At 42.7% G+C, this 19,841-nt stretch overlaps 1 protein-coding gene across 2 annotated transcripts; it reads left to right on the forward strand.

Annotated features, from left to right (window-relative positions):
- The first annotated feature begins 1,285 nt into the window (after positions 1 to 1,285).
- Positions 1,286 to 16,290, forward strand: mafgb (v-maf avian musculoaponeurotic fibrosarcoma oncogene homolog Gb). Of its 2 annotated transcripts, none has more exons than XM_062427093.1 (3): positions 1,286 to 1,524; positions 15,621 to 15,686; positions 15,805 to 16,290. In XM_062427093.1, the coding sequence occupies exons 2-3, from the start codon at positions 15,651 to 15,653 to the stop codon at positions 16,288 to 16,290; spliced, it is 522 nt and encodes a 173-aa protein (XP_062283077.1). In that variant the 5' UTR covers positions 1,286 to 1,524; positions 15,621 to 15,650. The 2 variants fall into 2 exon arrangements, with proteins under 2 accessions (XP_062283077.1, XP_062283085.1); XM_062427101.1 differs by lacking the exon at positions 1,286 to 1,524 and adding an exon at positions 1,820 to 2,110.
- The last annotated feature ends 3,551 nt before the right edge of the window (positions 16,291 to 19,841 follow it).

A 19,841-nucleotide genomic window follows, 5' to 3' on the forward strand; every position in this document is an offset into this window, starting at 1 on the left:
TTTCCTCTACTGCCTCTGTATCTTATTTATCAGTCAGTCCTGAGCCCCTATGAATGAAAAACTGCTTTTGATATGCACTGGGGGACAAAAAACCTATCAAAACCCCAGAGACACATTTTGAAATCTAATCTTACACTGCATGATTATATTTGTACAAACATTTTTGTACAAAAAATACCATTACTAATTCCTGTGATGTCTCAAATCCTTACTTTAAGCAGCCTGGCAGTGACTGTTTTTTATTTATTTATATATATATAAACTGAGTGGCTTTATCTGGAAATAGGCAGCTAATATCAGTTGAGTGCTTTCTGGTCTTGTATGAAAAGTCATTAGTTTCACATAAGTGGAAATGGAATATTGATGAACTGCTTTACATCGGTCCCTACAATTCAGTTTCTGAATTGTACTGTAAATGATATATGATCAGTTTATAGAGTTTTATGGTACTATTTGTCTTCTTTAGCCTTTCAATTAGCTACTGCTCTAAAACAAAGTGGGAAAACAAGATATAACGTTGTCAGGCAGCCAACTAGTCAATTAAAAACTAGAGACTGCTGTGAAATTACCAAAAAAAAGTATAACTCATATTTAACAAAATGCATATTAAACCTATGAAAAGTTGATTTTGATCCCCCAGTGTCATATAGCCTACTCATGTAGGTCTGTGTCTGTTCGCTGGAACCTGAGTCAGGAACTCATTATTTTTTATACTGCCTTATCATGTCCGTCTTTTAGAGGAAGTACATGTCAGATTTCATTTCTGTGGTGAAATTCACGAGTTTAAAAAACAGGACCTGTTTAAACAAGTGTAGCCTATGTCTCTGTGTGGAATTAGTGCTGTATGCTTATTTCTGTATGTGGATAGATGCTTATATGCTGACTATGTTAATTAGCTTTCTCTGTTTTTCAACTTTCAAATAGCATGTAGCCTCATTTTAAAGCTGTCATTTTTTGATGAGATGGAAAAAACGTAAAATTGCAAACAAAATGCAACTCTGCTATTGGCGTATTTAATTTGCTAAATTTATCAATTTCCCACTTTTTGATGGTGTTCAACAACAATAACTAAATAAATAAATCATTCTTCAAGCATCAGTAGCGGTAGTTTTATTACTCCTTCCATCACTGTACTATAGTTTGAGCCAATCAGTTCCTAATGTTAGCTCTAAGTTTAGACATTTGCAGAGAGGTGGGGCTGTCTTGTCACAGTTTCCACACTGGCTGTGGAACATAGTCCATCACAAAGTAGTAGTCTGGTGTCTCATGTCTCTTTAAATGCGGGCTGCGTAGATCCTTCATGAATGAAACCATGTGATCTAAACATCATTTGACGTCTGGCGCCTCCGACCATAGACTAAAACAAGCGAGGAAGGAGTGGATATATGTAGAGACCTGCGAGAAGGCGTGAGCGGAAAAAAAACATTTCTCCAACTGTCTCTCTCCACATCGGGTCGACCAAACATCGGCGAAACCTCAACCGTCGACAGTGCGTTGGGCGAAAAGGCGCCTGTTTGACTTCTGGTGAGTCAGCTGTCGAAATCTTGAAAAACTGAAATTCCTCAAAAAGTGCTGAATATAGATGTGTTGTTTTTGCTGCGCTGTCCCGTCCAGCCCAACTCGTTTAAAGGGCTGTAGTCAGCTAGTGCTGAATCATCACGATCCGGTCGTCATCCAGCACCGAGACCCGCTCGGTTGCTTGAGCGGCTAAGCCGACCGACCGACCGACCGACCGGTGATTTCATAATAACATAATACACATAGACAAAGGGGGTGTGCGGTTGTCATGCTTTAAAAAAAAAGAAGAAGGAGCCATGTGTCGGAATTAGAGGAGCGTGCGGGTCGGCTGTGTGCGCCGCTGGTATGCCTGCATGGGGATTCCCTTGTTTCTGGCTACTGAAATGATTAGATATTTTAAAAAAGACTGAAAGTAAGAAGAGCCCGGGGGGAAAACCTTGATTGTAGAATTACAACGTAGAGCAGCGGGAAACCCTCGACAAGAACCATAACCTCAGTGGTAGTAGCTGCTCCGACTGTCCGCGCTCGGAGGTGCTGAACCGGCGTCGGCGGACGGAGCGAGCCGTTGTCAGTCTGCGGATTGACTTCACAGGTAAGACGGCCAGTCAGCTGTTCCTTCAATAGTTGATTTTATGTTGACTATTTCACACTCTCTTGACGTTTCCTCTCGTTCACTCGCTGTTTGCTTAGTTGCCGGTGTGACTTTATTAACAAAAATAAATAAATAAACAAAAGCCCGGCGACAACAACAAACAATAAACTGTCAATGCGGTGTTTGTGTAACTGTCAACCGTGCAGCAGTTAGCCGGTGAGCAGGAGGGCACCGGCTGTTTGTGACATTTGCTTTGTGTCAGACGCTCTTCTTCCGACAGGCCTTCACCTTATGTCTCTACTAACATAAGCTGGTGTGTTTTTTTCTTTCACGTTTAAGTGACTTGTACCGTCGGTTTAAACGGAGTGAACCGGTCTGTCTCCCGGTTCTGCCTCGCTTTGCACCGGCCGGGCTCACCACAGAGATGCTGATTCATCACAACGTTGTTATTTCTCAACGTTTGCGCGAGCAGAGCGGAGGCATGAGGGAGCCATGGCAACATGGCACCGGCGGCGGGCGGGCGGACAAAGGTCTGAAGCGAGGGAAGGAAGAGCTCGGTTTATGCTGGGGGCTTGGCTTTGAAATAAATAGGCCCGGTCATGTAGTGGATGTTGACGTGTTTATGGGATGATTAGGGACTCGTGTGAGCTGAGGAATGAGTGTTTGAAATGTTATTAGTGCTACATGTGCTCATTTCTCTCTCAGTCAGGTTTACAGGCTCTTATCATCAGTTCAAGTGGATTTAAGGCAAATGGACAGAGTGTGCACGCAGAAGTGAGGCATATGGTGTAAATTATTCAGTTTTCATTTTTGACTGATTGAAGAAACCCGTTTCACAGCAGTCAACCAGTGATTCTTGCTGCCCTTGATATATTTGAAGTGACCTCGCTCACCTTTTGTGAAAAATTTAAAAGTAAAAAAATATATTAGTGTGTAGATATCATGAAATATATACTGACAGGTGACACATTGAAGGAATAAATGAGTGGAGAAACATAATGGATGCTTCCACACAGGTGCACTGCATGGTACAATTAAGCAATTAACATCCAATCAAGCTCTGTGGTATGTCTAAAAAATGCTGAGCAAGCCCAGTTGATTGTGATTTTTTTCCCCGAAAATGGCAAGAGGAAAAGATCCAGATGACTTTGGAAAAGGGTTCATTGTTAGGGCACGGATGGCAGGAGCTTCAGTCACATAGACTGCTCAGCTGGCTGTTGTCAGAATAGGAACAGAGACTGGAGTGACATCTGCATTTAGATCTATGGGAAAGACTTCAGTAAATAGGGTTGGAAATTGTGGTCGACAGCACATATTCGACGACCATGATGCTCGTTCATTAGTGTGATATGTCAGGAAAAGCAGAAGCGCAACTCTTCTTCAGGTGACTGAGAATGTCAGCACAGGATGTGATCACACCGTGTCACCAAGAACAGTCGACAATTACATAGAGAGTGATATTATAGCAGGGTAGCAGTGCATAAAGCCCTCATTACAAAGATGAATGCGCAGAGTTCAGTGGTGCAAAAAACATAGACACTGTGGCAAAAAGTGATATGGTCAGATGAGTCATCCTTCACCAGTGCATGTATGGCCTGCTCCGAGAAAACACTACAGGTCTGAATGTTTGACACCTACAGAGAGGGGGTCTGCTGTGCTGTGGGGGGGCATTTTACTGGCATGCTTATTAGAGAGAAGAGTCACTGCAAATCAGTACTAAATATTTCTGAGTGATCACCTTTATCCTCTGATGAAACATTTCCATCCTGGTGGGAGTGGTCTCTTTGACGATGACAGTGCCCTCCACTATAGAGCACGAGGGGTCACTCAATGATTTGATGAGTATGAAAATGATTCGAATCAGATGCTATGACCTTCACAGTCACCACATCGCAACCCAAATGAACACCTATGGGAGATTTTGGGGCGACGTGTTAGACGCCCCATCATCATCATCATCAAGACACCAAATTAGGTTTTGGAAGAATGATGTTCACCCCTCCAGTAGAGGCTTGTAAAATCAATTGTAAGTCACACTGAAGCTGATCTGGTGGCCCAACACCTTACTCAGACACTTCATGTTGTTTTTTCCTTTCATTTGTCAACCATCTATAAATACATACTTACACATCAAATGCAAATTGGAGGAAAGGACACACTGACGTGGAGCACTGACTGCTCATTAACCCACACAAGAGACACATGCTAAAAAAAGAAATCAATGAACTATAATGCGCCTCTGATTGATCTCTCGTAGATGGGCCATTATCTGCTGCCAGGTAGCAACCTATGAGCAATGCAACTCTTAAACACGGAAGAGTAATAGGGAAGCTCTGTGGGCTCAAGAAAAACAGAAACTTCACCCCCTAATGACTCCATATCAGCCGCTTTAGTTAGAGTCAGCACTCTTCGGAGAGTATCAAAAGTATGTAGTAAGCAAGTTGGCGAGTACTGTAATAGAGGGTCATAATGATGAAACAGTTGTATCAGTATTGGAGAGAAGAGCACCCCCTAACACCCCCCACCCACCCCCCTTTACTGTCTTTCTCTCTCTCTCACACACACACACACACACACACACACACACACACACACACACACACACACACACACACACACACACACACACACACACACACACATACACAGTTTCCCATTTCCTTCTCTAAGCACACATACACACACAACCTAGGGGCTAAGCTTTTTATACTTGGTATCAGTATTTAATCAGTGCTTGAAGTGCATTTCTCTGTCAAGTACTTTCCCCATCCTTCCCTGGTGTTCACGGTAATTGAACGCTGACCAATGCTTATGTGTGCAACTTTGCTGATGGTGGCGGAGCGGCAAGGCGCGCGGAGCAAGGGGGGATGAAGGAAGAATGAGAGATGGGATTTGCGGAGAGATTGAGAACAAGGACCTTTTTGTCTTCAAGGCATTCCCCCGAAAATGCTGAGGCGAAGCAAATGCGCTCTCGCTTGACAGATGGCGTTTTCACTTTACCACAGCTAGTTTCTCTGCCTTGTCGTGCGCATGTGTGCGAATGTGTGTGTGTGTGTGTGTGAGAGAGAGAGAGAGAGCAAACCAAGATATATAAAACACCTATAAGATGCTAGTGGCTGTGGAGCTGTAAGTGTGTGAGCTCCAGTGTTAAAAAGTGTGAGAGTTTTTCTAGCTGCACTTGCAAAATGTAGAAAGACGATGTAGCAATGGGAAGTAATTTTACTATCAGTTAGTTGGCTGTTACAACATTGTACGCTTGGCAGTTGATTCCTTTTCATCCCTTCACAATGTCCGACCTGGAGCTTCTCTCTTCAGGAGGAAGTCCTGAATAATGAGCGTAACATCAGTCTTGTTTCACCACATCACAGGAGTGTGTGTGTGTGTGTGTGTGTGTGTGTGTGTGTGTGTGTGTGTGTGTGTGTGTGTGTGTGTGTGTGTGTGTGTGCGTGTGTATGTGTGTGTGTGTGTGTGTGTGTGTGCGCGCTCATATAAACTTGTTGGACTCCTTGTATGCACAGAGGTCAAGTTGATGAAACACTGTGTAAAACCTCCTCTGGCTTTGTTGGAGAGGACGGATGGGACTGGAGCTTTTGAGCTAAGATAAGCGTTTAGTCAGCCGGAAGGAAGACACGCAGTCATGTGCAGACATGAAATGACTCGTCAATTAATCAATTAGCTGATCGATAAAGAATGAATCAATACTTGATACGTCATTTTAAATTAAAAAAGCCAAGAATTCACTGGTATTAGCTTCTCCAATGTGAATTATTGCTCCTCTATGAAAGCAAACTGAATATCTGTTTTTTTTTGACAAAACAAACATTTTGAATGAGTCCGACACTACAGGTTGTAAATTCAGTCCTATGTGGTCGTGTCATTTGGAGGACTTGTTGGTTTGAATACAGGTTTTAAAGTTCTCAGGCCGCATACCTGAGCAGTTTTCAATTCATTTAATATTTCATTCACTACATCACAAACATTTCCCCCTAGACAACTTTTCAGACTCGCAAATCTTTTTTTCACCTTAGCCCCTGTTGAATACGTCAACATTTTAAAGTACAATCAATAAAAAGATAGGTGAATAATCAGTGACGAATGATATTTAGTTGACGCTCTTCTCATATTTGCGATTAGGAATGTCTCGGTTGTGTCTTAGTCAAAGTTTAGAAGGAACGGACGCTTACAAGCATGGAGTAAAATACCAAAGCCTGCTATAGATGTTACCTCTGTGAAGCTTATAATATTCAACTTTCTGCCAGTACAAGACTGCTTGTTTTGATACCTTATACACTTACAAAAACACTATTTTATTAGATTAGTTTAAGGAATATAAAAGTATAAACCTGTCCTTCATCCCATTTAACAAAACAAGCCAAACAAAAATGCAGCAGTGTTACATTTTGTCTTAACGCAGAGCAGCCGCACATAAACTTTGCACAAATACAAATAAAGTCTGAAATCAGCAAAACTGTGACGTAACCTAGAAAATATCATATTAAAGAATAAACAAACAAGACAAACAAACTGAGAGAACACTCAGTGTTAACTTCAGATATTGAGCTGGTTTTGAAACGCAGCGCTATGGAAACATTGTGGTCTGTGCCCAAAAAAAGTTAGTCCATTCAATACTCAGTCTTAAATGTAAATGAGGTTTGGATTAAAGTCTTTAATGAGGCGGTAGTTAATGATGTTTTGGGTTTGTACAGCGTTATGTTATAAAATGTTGCTGTTGGTAAGGTTTCTGTATCCCTCCTCCTGCTGGGACTGCACTGAAGAAGAAGAAGAAGAAGAAGCGGCACAAAGGCAGCATTTATTGCAGGGCTATCGTACTGGATTGCATTAGATTGCACAGGTGTTCACAATATTGTGTCCACCACCTCCTCCTCCTCCTCCTCCTCTGTGTGTCTGTGTGTGTGTGTGTGTGTGCTGTACATGGCTGTGCGTTAGACAGTTTGGTGTTTGGAAGACACATTTTAAGTAGTCTGCGTGTTTATGATCTTGTTTACTACTAGGATCCATTTCAGAAAAGTCTTGTTATGCTTGCAAATTTCTGCGAGTGAGAGAGAAGTAAAAAAGAGAGAAGTAAAAGCAGGAATTAAAGACGGAGTCGGAGAGTGGTGAGAGAGAGAAAGAGAGGAGCAGATAGAAGCAGTGGGGCAGATCAATAGTTGAGTGTTTTTTCTCCACAGTAATGATGAAATATGGTGTAAGCAGATCTGGTGCATAATCATTGCTATGCTCCACTGTTTTTTTTCTGCTTCTGTGTGAATGTGCTGCTTGTCTCCTTTTGTGTGTGTGTGTCGGTGTGTGTCGGTGCGTGTGTGTACCCTCCCTCTACAAGTGTCTCGACTCCTTATTTACATAACCTCTCCGAGAACCGAAAACTGTACAAAATCAAGATAAATCCCATTGCAACATGCACGAAAAGTCAACAGGATTAGGAAATGGAAAACAAATTTAAGTTGAGTTTAAGAGGCTCATATCACTGATCCGACCCTCTGTGCTGAAGAGATTGTGGTGTGATCAGACACCAGTATTACAAAGCTGCTTTTCTGTATCAATTATCGCTCTGTGTTCTGTGCTCTTTGAGTAAAGTTCTCATGTTTTTCCCTCCGAGGACCTCTGGGTTTATTTTGGAGGTTTTATTGAGGATGTTCCAGTTAATGGAGACAGTAGCTTGCTGCGAGATGCGAGGCTCCGCTAACAGCAGCATCCGTACCAGCGGTTGTCTACCAGTTGCATCATCTCCATGCGCCAACTTGCCGCATTTTTTAACTGCAGTGTGACGATCCCAGAATTGTGGTATGAATTTCTAAACCTTTTAAATAAAATAAAAAAACACACACAGAGACACACACAGACACACACACACACACACAGAGTGGATCAAGTCCAAGGAGCAAAGAAAAGGAACCAAGATCAGTGTGAGCGTCACCAGCTTTTTGCTTCACCTGTGGAAATAAATTATTTCCACGCAACGACAGTTCTCCCCTTAATTTTAATTTCCTTGTTCACATTGAAGCCAGGTTTAGAAACTACACTTCACATCATGCACCTCTTCACAATAACTCCATCAGATCAGCTTCAAATGATCAAATTTAACTGAAGGGATGAAGTGTAACTTTAGTCCTGATAAAGTTTGTTGTGTATCACTGAGTTGATCTTCCCCAAACTCTATTCTTAAAAAAAAACAGATTATGGAGCTGAAATGAGCGACATCAAACTAACAGCAACTGTTTTGATAATTATTAAATACAATTTCAAGAAAAAATTAGTTCCAGCTTCTCAATTGTGACATTGTTTTGCTTTCTTCTGTGTATCTTCAGGTTTTGGACTGTAGGAAGGTTTTCAATATCATTTTTTTGGCATTTTAAAGACCAAGTAAATAGTCAGATTAACTGATAACGTAATAAAATAAAATAAAACCATAAATTGCAACCCTACATGGATGATGAAGACTGACACATACGAACCAGTTAGTGTTACTTTCCTTGCTTGTTATTTAGTGAATAATTGATGTGAAATTTCGCATATAAACACGTCATCTAAAAGTATATTGAAGTGTGTGAAATATCGATGTTTTTCCCCAGTTACCATCTATTGTGGTGTCTTTTAATCTGAATTGGAAACAAGGGGAGAAAAGAGGATCAATGCAATGCAATGTAACCTGTGAATGTGTGCGCGTGCACACCCACACACACACACACACACACACACCCAGAGAAAGAATGTGTGTGTGTGTGTGTGTGTGTGTGTGTGTGTGTGTGTGTGTGTGTGTGTGTGTGTGTGTGTGTGTGTGTGTGTGTGTGTGTGTGTGTGTGTGTGTGTGTGTGTGTGTGTGTGTGTCACAGTTTCTGTCATATCGTCTTCAATGAGTGGCAACAAATGGGAAACCTTAACATGGTCACCAGGAATGTCCCAAAGTGCCAAAGGCCACTGCTCCCTGAAGGCACCACTATGAGCTGCATGTTTCCTCCTGAGTGTACTTATAGTAAAATGTTTGTCTCGAGGTTTTTGATATTCCTGATGATGATGATGATGATGATGATGACGATCATCCACACAGAGTCACATTAAACTCCCTGTGCTCTTAAATTAGTTACTCTTGCTGTTCAGCGTTTGGGGGGGAAATAAATCTAACATATCATTTAAGTTACTTCTGTCTTCCTCGCAGCCCTCTGATTCTTATTCACACACACAAAGAGAAACACTAACTTAACCTACAGTACATGTTCGTCTCCTCTTCAAAAAAAAAAAAAAGGAAAAAAAAGGCACTTATGAAAAAAAAGGAGCCGGGGCTCGATTGCCTGACAGTGCAGTTTTTTTTTGCTTGTGTTGGGAAATTTGTCATCACACTCCGACTTACTACCTGGAATGGGAAAAACGTGTTGACGCCAGGACTTTTTCTCGCCTTTAATAACACTTGCACAAACACTGCCTCGCGCACGCTTAACCACTGCGCACGCTCACACACACACACACACACACACACACACACACAGTATCCTTTTTGAACTCTCAGAAAAGTGTGAAAGTGATCGCTCTTCTCTCTCCATATATTATAATATGTATATGAGGGGCTTTTCCTTCACCCTCTCTGTGTTTTCTCTCCTCTCCCTCTTTGTTATCGTGCTTATTTCACGCTCTGCAAAGCTCTCTGTTAATAGCTTCCTGCTCTCTCTCCACACACACACAGACACACACACGCAGAGCTCAAACTGGTGTCTTTTCTGCCCCTCACTCTCTTCTTCTCCTCTTCTTTCTCCGTGGTCCTGCATCACTGCTGTGAGCCTCCCTATACACAGGTTGCCATTATCGCTGATCTGATTCCTAATTCTCAATTAGCCTCCACACAGCGCTCACCGTTAATTATTTACCAACTCCCTCAACACCCTTGGCCCACACTAGATCAATGAGCTCAATGCTCCCTCTTTTTTCTCTCTCTCTCCCCCTTTTTTCTATCTCTCTCTCTCTCTCTTTTTTTAAACACAGGCAAGGTGGACTGCAGCCAGGTTTGTGGCGCTCTGAGGTTTTAATTCACACTCTGTGCGTTTTGCACCTTTATGTCTTCCCATCATGTCTTTTCTGTGTCCTGGCGGCGTCTGGCTCTTTCTGTTCTCCTGTTATTGCTCACAGAGCTGGCTGAGGGAGAAGACGCAGTTAATACAGTTGTTACGGACGGATTATTCAGTAAAAACAGACTTGCCACAGCATCACAAATGACTTGTGACTCTTACGATCTATTCTTGATCATCCTCTATACGCCGGCTTGTTTATGCTCTGCGTACACCCACGCACACCAGCCCCCGGGTCGTTTTTGAAGCAAGCGCCTAATCTGGCTATTTATTTTCCTCTGTGTTTGTGTGTGTGTGTGTGTTTGTGTGTGTATGTGTTTGTGTGTTTGTGTGTGAGCATGCCACCAGCTTTTAAGTAAGAAGTCTCTTTCTAAGAAATTCCTCTCTGTGTGGCGGCGGTGTCCAGAGCAAAAGGTTCTCTAAAACAAGATTAATTAGAGCTATGTCTGCAGCCAACACACACACACACACACACACACACACACACACACACACACACACACACACACACACACACACACACACACACACACACACACACACACACACACACACACACATACACACACACAGAGTTGTCGGTCTGCACTACTTGAAAGGAAAGGAAAGGAGTAGCTCTTTATGTCTTGTTGCTGTTTAATCTATCTGAAAAGTCCCATGATCACTGCCTTCACCCCCATTCTGCGGGACTTGATTTGTCAACAGGACGGGATGTGAAGCTTTTCGTGTGTGTGTGCGTGTGTGTGAGAGAGAGGGAGAGAGAGAGAGAGAGAGAGAGAAATGGTCAGCAGTAGTTTTATTGCATTGGATCTGCTTCAGAACTTTTCTAATTGGAGGTTTTAGTCGTGTCGTTGCTGAGTTCAGGTTTTTTTTTGTGACCCCAATCCCCCTCCATCCATTCCTCCCTCCCTGTTCCTCTCTCTCTCTCTTTCTCTGTCTCTCCCTCTCCTCCCCTCACCCGCCTCCGTACCCAACAGCTAAGCTCTTACAAATGTGTTGAGGATGCGTTTTCACCCAAACGCTTTCCCACCCCCCCACCCCTTCTTCCTCCTTCTCTGCCCTCCCTCCCTCTGCCTCCTCCCGTCCCGTTCCTCCTCATTGGCGTTCCTCCATCCCCTGCTCTCTCTTCCTCCTCCTCCTCCCTACTCACTTGCCTCTCTTTTTCTTCTCTTCTTTCTCCCTTGTCATTTGCACCCCCCCCCCCCTCCCAACCCCTCCACATCCCACCTCGTCCTCCCTCCATACTCAGCATTTTTCTCGGCTGTGGGTGTGATGTCTCCGCTGTAACGCTAATCAGCTCTGGAGACGTCAGCATTCTTTCAGTCCTCCTTCACCACCACCAGCAAACCCCCCTGCACCCCCTTACCCCCTCTGCCTTCTTCTTCTCCTTTCTTACCTAGTCTGTCTTCACCTTGCTATCCTAGCACCCTCCTCGCCCTCTTTTCTCCTCGCTTTCTTATCTTCTCCTCTCTGCTGTCTGTATTTTACTCATCTCCACCACGTCTCACCTCTTTTCCCATCCCTGTCCCCACGTCCTGTCCTCTATGTGTGTGTGTGTGTGTGTGTTTTGTTGCTCCGCTGTAACCGTAAGCAGCTCTGCTCTTGAGTCGTCAGCGCTCTTTCAGTTGCTCCATAAAAAATACAGCATGCCACAGCAAAAACGCTGTCTGTTGTAGCAACAGTGGCTGGTGGCATTGACCACACCGCAGCGACCACCCCGCAAGCATTATGGGAAGGACACCTCTGGCACTTTGTGTGTGTGTGTGTGTGTGTGTGTGTGTGTGTGTGTGTGTGTGTGTGTGTGTGTGTGTGTGTCGTAGCTCAAGATGAATGGCGATGCCTTTGCTCAGCAGATGATCCTTAACCTGGGTGACTTACACTTGGCCCGTGCTCCCGGACAACACACACACTAACTAGTTTACTGCAGGTGAGTGCATTGGTGTAGGTCTAACCTTGATGAAATAGTATCCAAACTAAACGTCCTCTTCGGTGCGACCACCTGGAGATGTTCGGCACACCTGCAAACACGTGTTTAACATTTAATCTTCAAACAGGACGACTGCACTGAATCACTGACAAAAACAGTGAACTCCCTGCTGACTAAGAGCACCTCTGTATGTTTTTCTACCTCCTTTAAAATCTTATTATAAAGGACAGAGAAACAATCATGATGGGATAACTCTTTTTTGGAAATATTCGACAGCTGCTTTGTAGGTTTTGTTGGAGATGAAGAGGCAGTATTGAATGTCGAGGTGACGGTGACACAACTACATAAATTATCTTTGAATAGGTGATGCGATCATTTAACTTTGAGAAAGAGTGAACAAACTAAAGAATTGGTGACTGAATCAAATAGAACAAAACCATTTGAAATAGTTTAAAAAGTGATTCATATTTCCAGCTCTGCCGCTACTAATGATAATACAGTAGATGTGCCCAAATTACAGCTGAAATAATTACTCATTAGTCCAATGAGAGGAAACCAATTTGCAGTCATTTGGATAATCAAATAATGATGATTCATTTAAAAGCAAAATTAGCAACAACAATTTTTTTTTTCTAGGTCCTCAAGTGTGAATATTTGTTGTCTGCTATGAGAAAGTGAATATCTTTTGGTTTTGGGGTGTTGGCCCACCAATATAAGATAAAACAATATAAAAACATCACTGTGGTCTCTGTGATGATGGATATTTTTCACTTTTCCCTGACATTTTATGGACCAACATTTAATCTACTGATAATCAATAATGAAAAAAATGTTGAGGTAGTTGCTGCCTCCTCGTTCTTAACTGATCAGAGTTGAAAATGTAATTTGATTAGTCGATTAAAACGATTACAGAAATACGTCCATCAGTTACCGTAAAGCTACTAAGGCTGATTACTGTGGAGTTGTGTCAGTGTGGATTTACAGTAGATGCAACAAATCCTTCTTTTGCACATCTTATAATCCCATTTGCTAGTTGCTTTTATCAGAGGCACTTTACAATCCCCAAACAAGAAGCTGCTGCTGTGAAATGAGGAATCAAACCTCTGTTCACCAGTTTCCTCACACCGTGTGTATTGTTTTGCACTTTAAATATAACTCCATTTGCACATTTGCATTCTTGCAGTCGATCGTTTTACGTGTGGGTTTTATTGTACCCCACTGGCATGGCGGCAGGGGGATGTATGTGCTTGTCGGCACACTTTTTGTTTGTATGTAGATGGGGCGAGGGGGGTTGGTGGGGGGGTTGGTCGGGGGTTTGGGCACAGGGGAAATAAACCAGTGCCTGGCAGGAAAACAGCCTCCTTTTTGCCCCTCTGTTTTCACCCCCCCCCCCCCCCCCCCCCCCCCCCCCCCCCCCCCCTCTCCTCCCTTCTTCATCAACCCCACCCCCAACAGCCACCCTCAGTCTTCATGCCTTTGATCCATCTATTGTGCGATGATGCACCTCCAGCTGTGGGAGGCTGCGCATCCCGGCAAAAACACAAGGATGGGAGACATTTGGTTATTGAGAAGAAGCTCCGTATCTATACAGTTTAAATCAAAGACCGTTCATAATTGAATGATCCAAAACCATTAAGGAGCGCTTAAAGTGCTGAAGTCAAATACTCCGAGCCTCATGTGGAGGATTTTCACTCCTTTCTTCACTCCTTTCTGTCTTCCCACAAATAATTTAGAGTTACTGTGCATTTCATGTGTGCCGTGTGCATGTGTGATTACTTGTATGTGCTTTTCTTCTTTGATCTACAGCTATTTATAACTGTAGGATCACACACACACACACACACGCGCGCGCACACTCCCTCATAGACAGACAGAGGTGCATTGTGAGTGAGGATCACTGGCACTCTCAGTGCCGTGCCTCCGACAGGGGAAAAGAATAATAATGAAACAACAGACCTGCTGCCTGGTGTCACCTACATGTCATCACTTCCTCCGAAAAAAAAGGAGCTCTTTAAAATCACTCGACTCGTGATTGACTGAAGAAATGTAACTTAATTGCACTTCTGCTTCTTACATTTTTTAAACAAGCCCTGATGTGAAATCCATCGGATAGTAAAAGTGTACACAGTGAGAGAACGGGCTGTCTTTAATCAGCAAATTGGTTTAACTAAACTTCTGAATCAGCAGTTATCGGGTGTGGCGGTTTGGCTGAAAAGCAGGTTTTATGCTTTGAGGACAACCGCACTTCACCGTCTGCTAGACAGCTAATCACATGCAAGCAGGTTCCCTTCTTGACCCCCCGCGGTGTCTGTCCTTCAGGTGCTCCTCAGCCTGCAGCTGAATTTTGGGCAAACTCTCACATTTTTGGGAAGGAGTTCGAGGGTTGTCAGGGGTGTAAAAACAGAGAGGGAGGGGGGATAAATAGTGACAGAGGAGAGCAGAAATTTGCATGGCAGGAGAGAAGAGAGAGAGAGAAAGAGGGGAGGGAGGGAGAGTGAGATCAGGAATCTGCTGAGTCATCATGACTGGTCTCATGATGATCGCCCAGCGGCAGCAACAATAGGCGCCCTTTATTACGAACACACACACACACACACACACAGACAGGTCTGAGAGATGAGAGCCAGACCAACGCACCATACAAAGCATCTCATTGAGAGCTTGTGGAGATGCTCATCTGTGTGTGGAGCTGTGCACTCTAAGGACTGATCTCATCTTTTGCACTTCCCTGCTCCCGCTTTGTTGACTTCTGTGTCTCCATCCTTTTGTTCCTTGTTTCCACCTCGGCATAAACAAGCCAACATCATTTTTATTTGCTTTCTCTGGTTGTTTCATATTCATGTTTTCATTCCTGTTAGGTGTAGATCTGTATCTGTCTGTATCTACTGCTATTTATACTTCTCTCCAGTCTCTATGCTACAGTCTCTGGTAAGGTGTGTGTGTGTGTGTGTGTGTGTGTGTGTGTGTGTGTGTGTGTGTGTGTGTGTGTGTGTGTGTGTGTGTGTGTGTGTGTGTCTGTGTGTGTGTGTGTGTGTGTGTGTGTGTGTGTGTGTGTGTGTGTGTGTGTGTGTGTGTATATATCAGGGCTCTAACAGTTGGTTTTTCCCCTGGAGTCCTTCCCACAAATTCTACCACTTCCTCTTCTTTCACGCTCATTTCATACCTATTGGCCTGAAGCCAACCAATAGGAGCTCAGCAACACAAAGGTTGTGGGCACTGTCGCGGTACACACCAGGAAACAGGAAGTTAGGGAAATTCTAAGAAATGTTTGTTTATCACTTTCACTCATGCACCCTTGATTCAGATGCATAATACTGCAACATGCTCACACAGCGGAGCTCTAACAGTAGATCTGGATTTGATATGTTTCCACGTGTCCTGGTGGGTATCAATACATATTGATTAAGTTGATATTGATCGATGCTCTAACTGTCATAACTACCTCTATGTAGACCTTCAGCAGTCTTTTATGATGTCTCTTATATTTTGTTCTGGTGTGTCTCTGTAGGTCTGTTCAGAAGAGCAAGGCTCTTGTGGCATGACGACGACTAACAAAGGAAACAAAGCCTTGAAGGTAAGAGAGAACATTTCTTTTAACACCGAACTCTTCATATTAGGTACGTTACTCTTGTGATGTCCTTTGCACATTTGTCTCTTTTTCACTCCCCCGCCTCCTCTCTCTCTTTCTCCAGGTGAAGCGAGAGCCGGGGGAGAATGGCACCAGCCTGACGGACGATGAGCTGGTGACCATGTCAGTGCGGGAGCTGAACCAGCACCTCCGAGGGCTCACCAAAGAGGAGATCCTACAACTGAAACAGCGGCGTCGCACCCTGAAGAACCGGGGCTACGCCGCCAGCTGCCGGGTGAAGCGAGTCACCCAGAAGGAGGAGCTGGAGAAGCAGAAGGCCCAGCTGCAGCAGGAGGTGGACAAACTGGCCAACGAGAATGCTTCCATGCGCGTTGAGCTGGACGCTCTGAGGTCTAAGTACGAGGCGTTACAGACCTTTGCCAGGACTGTGGCCCGGAGCCCCACTGTCGGGGTCGGGGTCCGGGCCGGAGGGGGAGGAGGAGGTGGAGGGATGGCGTCATCTGTCATTGGTCCACTCATACCAGGGAAGGTGGCAACAGCGACAAGCGTGATTACAATAGTGAAGTCAAAAACAGATGCACGGTCTTGAGGGAGGGAAAAGATAAATGGGGGGTGGGTCAGAATGGAGTTCAGCTGCAGCAGAGTAATTCTTCTTGTTTGCCGACCACCTCTCCTCCACCTGCACTGACTTCAAACAGCTGGGCAGTTATGCTCACAACGCCCTTATAGCACGTTCCCGTCACCTGTGTCAGATCAGTGCAGGTGAAGGAGAGGATGGAAGCAGCACTATAAAGATGCAAGCCTTTGGTCAGCGCATGATCATTTAGCACAGGACAGATACACAGGGTTCCTACGGTCACTGAAAGTCTGGAAAAGTCATTTTATGTCAGACCAGGAAAAAAAAAAAAGAATCAAAAAATAGAATTGCCCAAAATCATGCTGTTTTGTTCAGTTATCATTTCAATCAGTCGAATGTTCAGTGTCAAGTTAAACTGCTGGTGGATCCAGACATCAGTAAGTTCTTTATAATCATGTCACACTGCACACTACATTTGAAGTAGCTGAACCAAGATGCAGAACATTTAAAACAACAAAACACACATGGATTACATATGTTTAAACATATGTAATATAATTGGAAAGTTTCATTGCTTAGATTGACACAAACAGAACAGGGTCCCTGGTTGCTGGACACTTCCAAAACAATACACAAGATTTTATGTGACCTGCTGATTTCAGTGGCTGCAGAGAAGTCCCATCTTGCTCCGCCTAGCCAAGAACTCTTTTTCAGAAAAGTACTATAGAAAATATATATTACACAATGGTGGTAACTGTATTTCTACTGTTTTGTACTGTGTTGTCATTCACATGAGGTCCAAAGTGTATTCTCTGTGTGTGAAATGTTATATATCAGGAATTCTGTGAAATTCTGTGGCGCGTGTTCGTTTCGGTATTGCTATATTTAGTTAGCTGTATTTTTTCTACGGTCTCTTCTCTTTCTATGTCCGACTCTCGCTTTCTCTTACCTGTTCTTTCTCTGTCCTTCCATTTTTCAATTCCAACTGGCTTCCATTATTACACACAGTATTTCCTGGATCTAACAGAAAGAGAGGGGAAGAGGCATTTGATATTTACCAAAAAAACAAAAAACAAAAAAAACCCTACAACATACCACAGAGAAAAATTAGACGGTACGTGAGAATTTTTCAGGGAAATTGTTGTTCGAACACCCCAACTGAATTAAGATTAAGTCGTCTTCTGTCTGTTTGAGTTCCTCTCAACACATATATATTTAGGAAATCTGGAAGGACAAAGTGCCTTCATCTCCAAATGATATGCATCAAAAAGAAGTCAAGAGGACATGAGGAATAGTGGAAGGATGGTGGAGATTCACTGCAGGTGGTTTGCTTATACCTGTGCTTAATGGGATACACTGACCAATCAGGAATCAGGTTGCGAAAGCATTTAACCCTTGCTGAGCGTTGTTGTACGAGCTGTGTAGTAGCCATCAGGATTATTAATAACAATAATAATAATATTAATAATAATAATAATAACACCCATTTATGTGACTTGGCAGTTCATCTACTAGCAAACAAAATGATCTGCAAAACAAGAGCTCATATTATTCCGATTTGTTGCACAGAATCTGCTTTTTTGGAAAGTATCTGTTTTTTAATGAATGACTTGGTTCATACTGGATGTTCATTCATTTGATTGGTTACTGGCTCAGAAATCAAGGTTATCATATCTACCGCTATTTTTTTTATTTTTTTTAATCTTCAAATCAAAGTGGTTTACGTTGCATTCCTCTTGCTTTTAACCACAAAGCTCACTTTGCAAGTGTAGATATGATGACTGACAGCGCGGTCAGCTGGCAGACATTTTAAAATGTCAAACGAGCCTTTTCTGTGAATTTCCAGTCACACAAATGGGGTGTCATTTCACACGAGCTTTACCATAAAAGTAGTCTAATGTGGTGTTCTATACTCAAAGAATCTTTGTCAACGTACGGTAGAGTCTGGAGTTTTATAAAGACAATTATCTTTGCATTGTTTGTAATGACCTGTAAAAAAAAAAAAAAAAAAAAAAAAATCTAACAAAATCTGTTTGATATACAGTATCTCTCTATTTTGCAATTGTACCAAAAGTGGCTTAACTACTGAATAGCTTTGTTTTTTCTCTAGTGACTAGGCACGTGTGTGTAACCGTGAACTAGCGTGTGGTGTGCTGTGTAGGTATGTGACGAGGTAACTATAACGTTCACTATTTCATGGGTATGACTTTGATTCTTGTTTGATATCAGGCCGAAGCGGGTGATGACACCGTGGGTAACTGCACTCCTACTCTAATGGTAAAGTCTTTGTCCTCCAGGACCCAATCGTTCAGCTCCAGCTCCGACACTGCAGACGTGTCAGCTCATGTATTTATCTGCCCATTAAGCTGCACTCATGATTTATAACATTTCCCATTTTTCTGGATAGGCCTTTGTGGCTTTCGTTTGGTCTTTGCAGTGTCCGAGGCTCTCTTATTGCAGATGAATTGGCCAATGAGATGAGGAAGTGCTCTGGTTAACCTCACTAGCTTCAGGATATTGTGTATTCAGGTCATCCTGCAAAGTAACAGAAATGTGAAACTCAACAATGGGCCTCTCAGGCTGCATCACCCCCTTTTTTTTAATAAGTTATTTTTGTAATGTGTGTGATGAAGATATTTTGTTTCTGCTGTGTATGTTTTATATAGTTATGTATATTTAATATTGTTCTTATTTTATTTGTTTTTTTGAACTGTTCTGTGAGTGTCAGGAAGTGAAAAGGCATTTGTTATTGTATTTGATGTTTTACAAAGTGAAAAATCTGTTGTGTTATTTAATGGCTTTGTCTGTCAAAGAGTGAGGTTTACCATTATGAAGTAGCCTTGCCTCAAACTGTTCTCTTTTAACTGAGGAAAACATTATTTTAAATTGAGTCATTCATTGAAATAGATGCAATTTACAATGATGAAACCATGACATACATGCAACAACATGTTTTACCTGAACCACTGTTTTCCACTGTGAAGATTAAGGGGGTTAGTTAACCTACTGCTGTGCAGTTATTAACATAAGTACGGTATGTCCTCATCTGGGCCCTACGATAATATACAACAAAATTCAAACAGGTGAACAATATGCATAAGCTTTATTTACACTTATAACAATTTGGACGTCCAATCTACTGTAAAACCAGAGAGCTACAAATGTCAGAAATGAAACAAATCTAATCACAGGAATGATATTCAGACACAGCAAATATACAGCAGGTATCACACCCAGTATATTTATGAATGTCTGTTTTGTAATGGCAGAATTGCTCTTATTTGATAAGATATTGGATTTTTGTTGACGTTTGATTTCTCTCTCTTACTCTGTTGCTTCCTGTCTGTCTTTACTTTTGCTTGTTAAATGATGTTATTCTGTTTTTGACTGGCAAATCCTGTGTGGTTTGTGCGGTCTTGTTGGTATAAAAATAGGAGGAAAGACAACTTGCTAAGATTAGGTTGCAAAACTTCCTGGTGCTTGTTGACATATATGTATTGTATGTGCCACTGTCAAACGATATGTTTTCATCTAGTTTGTGCTTTTTATGCTCTCCTTTTTTT

Source organism: Scomber scombrus, chromosome 2, assembly GCF_963691925.1.
Source record: "Scomber scombrus chromosome 2, fScoSco1.1, whole genome shotgun sequence".
Classification (NCBI taxonomy): domain Eukaryota; kingdom Metazoa; phylum Chordata; class Actinopteri; order Scombriformes; family Scombridae; genus Scomber; species Scomber scombrus.